Raw genomic sequence first — 11084 nt, 5'->3', positions numbered from 1 at the left:
ATCAAAAGCTAAACATCTTATTTCAGATATAATTTATTCAAATACATGATCCAAAACCCACATCATCATCCATATAACACCTTTCTGATACGGTAGAAGTCAGGTTACATGTGCAGAAAGGCTGAATGTGCTTCACCAGCATTGGCACAGAGAGGAAATCTACTTACAAACCATTACTGAATAGGTGGGAATGAACAAAACTGGTATTGAATTTGTCTGTTTGTCTACAGGTAGGATATCAGTTGACCAGGACACAAAAACCAAATTACTGGGTGTTAAATTAGATAACCGGCTCTCTTGGTCTGAGCCAGATCGATCACATTGTTCCCATGATGGGAGAAGGCATTGCACTTTGGAGGAAATGTTCCATCTTGTCTCTTGTCCAGTCACATCTGCAGTACAGCCCAGTTATCTGCATGAATGTCAGATGTGTGAGGATATTGTCTCATTAGTGAGCAAGCTAAGCTAACAAGCTCACAAGTTTGCTGACTGGCCATTAGAGCACTCGTTAGCTTGGAGAGCTTTATTTTCCTTTTCTACTTTTTAATTAAATAAAATGACAGGGGGAATTTGACATTTTTGACTATGAAAGAACATATTGAGTCTAACCATAAGTAGCCATAAAACAATGCAATATGGACACAGAATATACTTCTAAAATAATTACAAAACATAGGCTCACCTTTAATTTACTGTAGTAATGTTAGCATACTGTTACTTTATGTGAGTCACATGCTTCCAGCCCCACATGTCAGAATGATTAAGGTGTAAGTTTTCCCACCTCAGTGATGTCACATGTCAATCAAACATATGTATCCACTCACACACGATACAGAGGAGAGTCCTAATCAGGCAAAAAGTGAAAACACCTGCAGCACTCGTATATATTTCAAAGTAAATGATTAAGTGGTTAAAGTGGACTGAAGAAATCAAATGAATATATTTCCTTCACCATGCATCACTCTCTTAACTATTTCTAAAGGTGTTTGGCGTGAAAGTAAGGAGTGTTAATTTGAGTTATTTGAAGGATTATGACGATCTAATAAGCACAGACTCTTTGCATGAGTCATCAGTCTCAAAAATCTGTCCTCACTTTTACTTATTCTCCTCTGATTGGGGACTGAAAGTCCTCAGTGGAGGATGAGAGTTTCTTTTCCTGCTTTTGAGAGTATTGTCAGATTTTTATCCAATAGAAACAACTTTTCTGCTCCAGCCTCGGAGCTCGAGAGAGGCCTCAGCTGCTGATTGAACCCAGATGGCAGCAGCTGCACGTTCTAATGACTCATCTCCGTCATCCAAAGCGTTCTCTTGAAATATGGTAGCGCCGGCGCTGTGTAATTGTGACATTCTTGCATTGTTTGATGTCCATGAGAATGAGCACAGTGGTCTGCAGTGCATGTGTTGACTGGATGTACTGTACATGTGGTGCAGTCCTGCTCGCTGACAGATAATGCACTGAAGGGCCGGTGTTTGGAGAGTTAGGACCTCTGTGGAGGAAATATTTTGCCTCTGCGGTCGTGTTTATATTCTGACAGGATCTGATACATACTCACAGGGCTGAGTGATGAGCGCGTTGGTCCAGCAGGGTGGTTTTGATCTGTGCTCACTGGGGGATCTGCTCCATCCAAGATAATCCAAACTCTTCTCTTTTTTTTTTTTTTTTTTTAACAAAGAACGTGTGAGTTTCACACTTTTGTTTTTCTAGTTTGGATTGTGACTCAGTAGAAGTTTGTGTTTTAGCTTCGGGGCTAAGATTCTATGCTGGGGAACCAGTTTAACTGACTGGAAGCACATGAAAGGAATGTAGATTAATGGGTTGTTCTATTGATTATCTTTAGAAATGCTAACAGCAAGACCCTATTGATGGCGAAGCTGGTCCCCCACTTTGCTCCAGTCTGAAATATCTCAAAAACTGTTCAAATGATTGCTATTAAATTTGATAAAGACAAACCTACTGAATTTGATGATCCTCTGAATTTTCCTCTTGTGCCACCAGCAGGTTGACATTTGTGGTTTTGAGTGAAATGTCTTGACAACTACTGGATGGATCACCATGAAATGTTGTGCAGACATTCATGTTCCCCTCTGGATGACTTGTAATAACTTTAGTGATCCCCTGACTTTACATGCAGCATCATCATTAGGTTAGACTTTCCACTATCTAAACATTGTACCTGCTAAACATCAACCATGTTGGCATTATCACTGTGAGCGTGTCGGCATGCTCGTATTGAGCTCAAAGCACAGATGTGTCTGATCAGCCTCACGGAGCTGCTAGCATGACTGTGCACTCTAATCCTTGTTTTTGATTAATAAGTGAATCATTTAGTCATAACAAAACATACTTCTGCCTTCACTTGTGCTGAAGACTTCTTTATTTCTTCTTTGTTGTATCTTTTGGTTTATTTTGTTGCACTTTTGCTGCTGAAATTGCTATTGTTTGTATTTTTTTATCTGTTTTTCTGTAATTTCCTGTAATTTCATTTTTCATTCTTGTATACTTTGTACAGCAGGAGAACAGTTCACTGCCATGACACAAAAATAGACCGAGAAAATGATCTGTTGATAATTATATTGACATCATACCAGCAACATTACACCTTTCACTATAGTTTCACTGTCTGCATCTGTAGAATATGTCACAGACATGACAAAAAAACCCCTAACCCATCATACACAGGTAGAGGTAGGTGGTGCGGCCTTGGCATTAGTCAGTAAAACGTCAGAAAATAGTGAAAAATGTCCATCACAAGCTCCCAGAACCCACAGCAACGGTCCAAAATCCAAAGATATTCAATTTATAACGACATAAAACTAATGAATGTGCACGGATGTGTTCTAGTTGTCTAGAAAAAGCTCGTTCTAACTGTGTTTTGTGACATTTACCAAAGAGAATGATTGGAGTTGTCTTGTAATTATGACTGTATCTCATATTATGAGAAAAGATTTCATAATATTGAGATCTGTATCTCATAACTAGAAGAAAACACCAGTTTCATCAACATTTTTCTTCTTTTGTGATACAATGTGCAAACACAGTTCAGTCAGCCGAATCGCGAGGGATAAATTATGTTAATGTAGAATATGTATAGTGTTGATATTTGGCGCTATTTTGGCCCTGTAAGGAAACACAAGCTTAGTACAGCAGGGTGTGTGGGGGGGGGTGATGATGTTAGCTAGACTCTGAGCCTCCAGGTGGATGCTGGGGTGGAGATGGGACATTGAACAGTAGCAGTGGCTGAAAGTGACAGCATAGCTTACAGGTGAGTGATGTTGCAGCAGGTACGGCAGCAAATGACTGAGCAGAACACTGACAGCTTAAGTACACAGCTTCTGTTGAGTTGTGGAGTATTTCTGCGCTCTAGTGGTCAAAAATTTACTTCCTGCAGCTTCAAAACAAACTTGAAGCAACTTCTAGCAAACCTTGAAAACAACAATTAATACAGAAGGTGATAATCGACTGTATGTCAGATATTTTCAGCTTGTTTCTTTCCCACAAGTGTCCAACAAAGTCAACTGATGCAGCTTTAAAGGCACACACCATTTCCTACAGATCCCAAACTCATACAGGTGGTGCTGACTGGTACTCGGACAAAAGGTGACCTGCGGGGCGTTGTGCTATGCGAGCAGAGGTCAGCTGTAATGAGGCAGAACGTCTGAGGCCGTAAAAAGCCAGAGCGCAGATGAATGTCGGCGGTATCAATCCCACCTGCAGAACAAGACGGGAGCTGCTTCTCACATCAACATGTGGGTCAAATATTCTCAGCTCGGCTCACCGTTTCTGTCACTGCTGAGTTCAAGCTGTCCATCATCGTGGGATCTTTGAAGTTATGCCGCTGCGTCATTAATGTTTATGTCTCCGTCACTTTGATTATCTCAGGGATTTATTGAGCTCCTGCACCATTAGACAGCATACCTGTGTAAATATGCGGATTTATGGCTGCAAGTGTTGCTCCTGCTCCTGCTTGTGTTTGGACATTTGTCCGGTCAAGGTCACAATCTGATTAAAGCTATACACCCCGCCGAGGTTAACGTCTACAGAGTAAATCTTTCATGTTGATTGTTCAGCGTTTAGTCTGATGAGGGCAGGGAAAGCTGTGAGACTGCTACTGTTCTCTGTCACAGCTGGTCTCTCACCCCGGAGGTTGGGACCCTTCCAGAGAGGCTTAAAATGAATCCAGGAGGAGTTTCCATGGAATATATGAAAGTAAAGAGTTAGTAGGAGGTTAAGTTTTCTGTCGTTGTTTTATGTATGAGCAAGATATCTCAGAAGCCTGCTAATTAGGGCTTCAACTAACGAATATTTTCATTATCAATGATGATTTTCTCAATTAATCTACTAGTTGTTTGCTCCATAAAATGTCATAAAATGGTGAAAAAAGTCTATCACTGTTTCCCACTTGCATATCAAGCAAACACACCAAAAAACATACTTTACTGTAAACATAAACTGGCTACATACTGTATATCCTATGTAGCACATCATTATGGGTTGATACTGCAAAATCTCCAAGCATCGCCATAGCAGCAATTTCATCACAGTCACTGATTTGAAAGCGCTAAGAATGACTGAGCCGGCATGCTCCCTCTGTCAGTTACACTGTTCTGATGTTTGATGTTGAACATGGTCAAAGTTTCAAAACTTGAGATGAACAAAAATGGTGAATATAAAAATGGTTCCTGAAAGTGAACTTTTTTTTTAACTTTCCAGATAAGTTGACGTCGACTCGTTGCTTGTGACCATAAATGTCCATCCGTTCTCCGCTGCTGAGGTTGTTCATGTTGTCCACTCTCATGTTCAGGATCTGATTCAGCTGTAACATGTACCGATGTATTTGAGAAGTTAATATTTGGAGAAAAGAATAGAAAAATAAGAGAAATCCTACCACTACTATTTGTTTACGTAGCTTGGGAGCTGGAGGAAGCTTCCTGAAGCTGACCAATAGGAACAGAGTGGGAGGCGGGGCTTAAAGAGACAGGAGCTAAAACAACCTGTTTCAGACGGAGGCTGAACTGAGGGGCTGCATAAAGGGCCAGTATGAGATAACTAACTTAAAAGTTTTTAACTGTAAATCATGCAAAGATGTTCCAGTAAAGCCCCAGAATATAAATATAGGATATAGTATACTATTGACTGTGTGACACACAAATGTGAACCTTTTTGTTATATTACAGCTGCACAGTATACTGATACTACAGTAAAATTTCATTGAAATACAGAAAAATTCGAGTTTTAAATCAAGTTAAATCAGATCTCCAGAACAGCTTATCTTTGCAGAGTCAGATGAATGTGCCGTGGCGGGAAGCTTTGTAGAGGATTCAGACAGCCTCTCTGCATCTCTAAGAGAATTAAGCCGTTGCCATTACAAAGTAATCTACCAGGAATGTGCTCTTAAAGAAACTTGATTGGCAACGTCAGTTTTTGTTTTGTTTTTTCGGACCCGCTCAACATAAATTATAAACATAATTATAAATAAACATAAATAAATAATAGACATAATAAACAATTCTCGTAAACACCAGTGACATACGTCATTGCTTCCGAAACAAAAATAGAAACTCAAATTGCATCAACACCAAATCCCAGAAATAAAGATTTCACAGTAACATTTATTCTTTTTTAACATCTACATTGTAGTTACTTATACTGCCCTATCACTTTGTAAATCTCTCGTACTAAATATGATCCATTGCAAGAAAAGTCTTGAAAGCCTACATTCAATCATTCAATTAAGAAAAAAAAAAAATTCCAATCTGAATATACAAACATGATTCAGTGTCTGATTTCACAACGTATGAGACAAAAATATTCAACAATGTTCAACACCGTTAGTCATTATTCAGTGATTGACATTGGCTGTGTTCACATACACAATGAATAATTGTGGTTTGACAGAATTGTTTTGTAAATGCAGCCGACATGACTGGTTACGAAGCTCAGGTTACTGCCTGGCTTATTATTTTGCCTGGTTAGTACAACAAGTCTATATAAATTAGGTTTGAACCTCAAAAGAGCTAAACCAAACCCAAGACAGACATAAAAAAATCCCAACAACACACCAACCCGAACGAAGACGAACCAACAACAACCAACACCTGAACGAACCAGAGAGTAGAAAATTTTTAGTAAAAAAAGAAAAGTTTTATTAAGTTATTTTTGACCACTAGGTGGTAGAAAGACTCCAAAACAAGCTAACAGACACGCAACCAAGCTAATAAAGCTGTTATGGCTAATCTGTAAGCAAATAATCATCTACTTCAGATATTTCTCTGAAGATGTGAGTAAATGTCTTTGTGATGCTACGCAGGGAAGGAAGTTCTCTCGGTTACAGAGGCTAAACTGAGACTAAAACAAACATAAACATACTACATACAAGTATAAAAGAAACAGCCACATGAAACGTTTCTAAGTGACCTCCGTACACCTTCGCCTGCATGCAGCTGGGAAAAACATAATTTTATCTTTCTACACCTAGCAGATACAAAACAACATTATCATCCTGTTTGAGTCATGTTTCTGTCATCCTGATGAATTTAAGTCCAATATTCACCCTCTTTTAGCTCCGTTTTTATTCTACTGAGGGAGATATCTGGCTCTTTAGCTGCTAAATGCTCCACTATGTTCACCAGCTAGTCTCTAACTTTGTCTCCTGTTTGGTGCTGGGCAGGTAGTGTATAGATTTATGAGAACACAATAAATGTGGCATAAAACACAAACTAGGAGCTAAAAGTGGCTAAAGAGCTTCAGAAATGGTGATAATTCTCAGTTGGCTGGAACCGACTGGAAAACCTCTGATTAAAAACCACCTGGCGCGTAACTGGTGCATTCAAAACTTCCATTTGTTAATTTCAACATTACAGCAGTCAAACACTTCATTTCTGAATCTGACCTTTTTTTTCTGAGACACTAAACTAACTTGTTTTTTTCATCAAGCTCAAACTCCCAACATACTGTTTCCAAATGCCAATATGCCGTTTATAGACATAAAATGCATGTGAACGCAACAACTTTACCTTAATATAAATGTTACACCTTCCACATAAAGCTGAACCTGACGCATGTATACATCTAAAGCTGAGCTAAGCTTTGTTGGACCTTATTTACAAGACGAAGATGATGATGAGAGGAAGCAGAGCAGCTGGTAAACTGGTCAGCATGAGGTGTTGTCTGCTGCTGTGTGACGCGACGTTGATACCATAAAGATCCTGAACTCTGCACTGACTGCAGTCATCGCCACAGAACGAGCAGGTGGACATGTCACTCCTCCACTCTGATTTATACGTCCTCGCCGTCCTCCGCCCTGGAAGAGTAAAATGTTCGACGTGAGTCTACCTTCATTTAAGTTCTGTTTCTTTTTTTGAAAGTAGGACTTGGAAATAGCAACCAGGGGCTTTTTTTTAAAGCTCTGTGACCTTAAATAAAACAATAACTAATTTTTTTTGCCCTCTTGCTTTCAGCAGAAATATGGTGTCCAATATTCACTCTCTTTTAGCTCTGTTTTTGGTCTCCACCAACTCCTGAGGGAAATATCTGGTTGCTGAGAGTGAACCAAAACAGTAAGGTTGAAGCTGGACAGATAAACAATGAACTGAAACTCGCTGTAAAGCTCTGTCATGCTGTGGGGAGTTGCAGAGTCACTGATCAGGGTCGAAACGAATAAAAATATTGGAAATATTGATTATAACCACTTTAAAGTCTAAAGTATGTTTTTCTTACTTGGTTCATAATAGTCATAGATGAGAACAGTTGCTTCCTGGACTTTGGCGACTCTGTACTCCATGACCAGAGAAATCTGTATACACATCTCCTCCGTCGTCACCTGGAAACACATTAATATTTGACCTGTTTAGTCTTTCACTGCACACAGAGAATTCAGACACAGTACAGTATGTGTCAGTGAAGCTCACAGAGTCCAGGTACAGGATGACTTTCCCCGGCTGGGTCTCCACTTTCTTTATGACTTCGTCGATCTGGATGCCGTACGGCGACAGGCCGAAGCCACTCAGCAGACCCACCTCCATGATGGCCATGCCCGTCGCATTCAGACCCACCTGCTCTGACAGACTGCACAACAAAACTGAACATCAGCAACATATTTCACTGGATTATGGTGCATTTTATTTATCAGTAATTTAACATGACTTTACCTCAGTCACACTGGTGCAGAGACAGAAATGTTGAATTCCATTAAGACAACAACTGAAAACTACTACTTTATAACAAACTGAATCTATATAGCATTTTTTAAATTATTGTATTTAATATGTAATTAAGGTAATAATATTATTTAACACAATATATGTAACTTACAGTAATGAATATTCTTGAATATACAAACTTTATTCATATAGCCACTGATGTATTTTAAGTATTTACAAAATATAATTTAAAATATAATATTTAAAACATTTTTTAAATATTTGTATGTTTTGTTTTATTTTTATGATCTATTTATATTTTTATTTCTTAAATGTATTTTATTTAAAATTTTGCTGATAATAAATCTCAGAAATTGTTAAATTGTATTTAATGTTATTATTTTATTGTTAAATATAATATATTATTAAATATAATTAACATGAATATAACCTGAAAATAAATAATAAACTAGAAACACTGTCTCCGCCAACTAGTCAAGCTGCAGTTTACATTCATTCTGTCCAGATACAATATTTGTAGTGAAGACTTTCAAGGAATTTAATAAAAGGTATTAAGTGTATTTTGTGTGGTATTAAGTGTTCACATTCTCAGCCAGTAAAGCTGATTAACTTTATTTATGTCTTACGTCTACTATGTTTGACTGTTTGTAAACTGGCGTAATGAATGTGTGACAGATATCACACACATGCTGTGGATGGTTTGCATCATACTGTCGGTATGTGAGCGACTGTCAGAGAGCCAAACCTGCTCACCTGCTGCAGATGAACAGATGTGCAGAGTTTATTTCTTCATCAAACAGCTCGACAAACAGATGAAACGCTTCGTGTTCGCCGGCGTCTCGTCTCCTCCTCGTCATCTCTTCCTTCCTGACGTTGTAAAACACATTCAGCTGAGGGAAGAGAAGAAAATCAGACTGTTGTTAAGGAACATGGAGTTTAATCACCTTTTTCTTTGGTTTTAATTTGTATTGTCTTTATGTAAAACCAGTGGTGGAAAGTAACTAAGTACATTAACTCAAGTGCTGCACTTAAGTACAATTTTGAGGTACTTGTACTTTACTTGAGTATTTCCATGTGATGCTACTTTATTCTTCCACTCCACTACATTTCAGAGAGAAATATTGTACTTTCTGCTCCACTAAATTTATTTGACAGCTTTAGTTACTTTTCAGATGAAGATTTGACAAAATGGATAATATAACAAGCTTTTAAAATACAACACATTGTTAAAGATGAAACCAGTGGTTTCCAACCTTTTTGGCTTTTGACGTCTTACAAAAAGCAGTGTGTAGTCGGGGTCACATTTCACATGTCTATTAGTTGTCAACAGCTCCACTAAATAGTGATTTTTCCCTCTAAACTTCTCACATGGTTTGATTTTAATAAATGTTCAAATGATCCAATATTTCAGCAGAAATCAAAGATTAGAGAAAAAGTCCAAAAACTGAAAACAGATTTGTGTATCAGAACTTTGTTTTTTCTTCTTTCCTCTCCCATTAATCATCTCACGACCCCTCAGATTTATCTGCTGACCCTTTGGAGGGGCCCGACCCCTAGGTTGGGAACCACTGGACTAAACTAGCTAACTGTATATAAAGTAGTTGAAACTAGCTCCACCTCCAGCAGCTACAACAGTAACATGCTGCTCTAACACTGATGCTTCACTATTAATAATCTAATGATGTCATATATAATAATATATCAGTCAGAGGGACCAAACCACTACTTTTACTGCAATACTTTAACTACATCAAGCTCATAATACTTATGTACTTTTTACATGCAGGACTTTTACTTGTAATGGAGTATTTATACATTGATATATCTGTACTTTTACTGCAGTAAAGGATCTGAATACTCCCTCCCTCTGTAGTGGTTGAGAGCTGAGATGCTCTGATGTTTTCATGAAGCTTGTGACTGCTGACCAGCAGGAGGCACTGTTATAATACTGTAGACCCTGTTCCGCATGTTTTAGATGTTTCTCTCTTCCAACACACCTGATTCAAATGATCAGCTCGTCATCAAGCTCTGCAGAAGCCCGATAATGACCCATTCATTTGAATCAGATGTGTTGGAGCAGGGAAACATCTAAAGCATGCAGGGCCAGGACTGAAAAACACTGCTGTAGTTTATTATAATATTTTGAACATTTCTGTCCTGATACCTGAAAGATGGCGAGTCCATGACCTGCTGCAGTCACCTGAAGCTTCAACTCGTCTTTGGGCTCAATCTGAAACATAACAAGGCAAGACTAATTATATTTTACCTTCCAGATTACTGTGAGATCAGTGAGCTGGCTCAAAACATTCAGCTGTAAAATAAAGTGACATGACAGCAGACAGCAGTTTTCTGTGGAAATAACAATAACACTGCTTTTCATTCTTGTACCAACATAACTGATCTGAAGTCAATGAAACAAAGTTAAAGAAACTTATTCAGCCACAGTACAGTAAGTGGTCAGTGTGGCTGTATTGAGGATTATCTTTCAACCCAAATCCAAACCAGAAATGTTCCCAATAAACGTGACTCACTGTTAAAAATATTCTTGATGTTTTTTCCTAATCTGTAGATCTGAGGTTTATTTTTTTATATAATGTTTTTATTATCATTTTTTCAACAAATATGCATGCATTTTCATTCTAATTTAAAGTCAAAATAATATGTAATACATAAAATATAATATTTTTGAGTGAACAGTATATAAAATCTGAATTTTACAGAAATCTGGTTGTTTTTTTATTTATTTACAAAACATGTTTTTCAATGTATTTCTTATATTATTATTTTGTTTTACTATTATGTTTTTTATTCATTTATTTTATTATTTTTATTTATATTATTTTGATTTTGGATATGACATGGGGTTTCCCTTTAGGGCCATATCCATACAAGTCATCTCTCAGCATGGGTAACATGACCACCAG

At 37.8% G+C, this 11084-nt stretch overlaps 1 protein-coding gene across 1 annotated transcript in view; it reads right to left on the bottom strand.

Moving 5' to 3' along the window:
* Positions 1-5608: 5608 nt before the first annotated feature.
* cd109 (CD109 molecule) overlaps positions 5609-11084 on the bottom strand; it is a 34434-nt gene continuing 28958 nt past the window's right edge. Inside the window, exons 29-33 of the mRNA XM_042391455.1 lie at positions 10325-10390; positions 8914-9050; positions 7909-8065; positions 7718-7820; positions 5609-7301 (exon numbers count right to left, since the gene is read on the bottom strand). Coding sequence (XP_042247389.1) covers positions 7102-7301; positions 7718-7820; positions 7909-8065; positions 8914-9050; positions 10325-10390 — 663 coding nt within the window. The 3' untranslated portion in view covers positions 5609-7101. The remainder of the gene's footprint in view (positions 7302-7717; positions 7821-7908; positions 8066-8913; positions 9051-10324; positions 10391-11084) is intronic.

This window comes from Thunnus maccoyii, chromosome 17 (assembly GCF_910596095.1).
Source record: "Thunnus maccoyii chromosome 17, fThuMac1.1, whole genome shotgun sequence".
Lineage (NCBI taxonomy): Eukaryota > Metazoa > Chordata > Actinopteri > Scombriformes > Scombridae > Thunnus > Thunnus maccoyii.
This window is presented reverse-complemented; position numbering and strand designations above follow the sequence as displayed.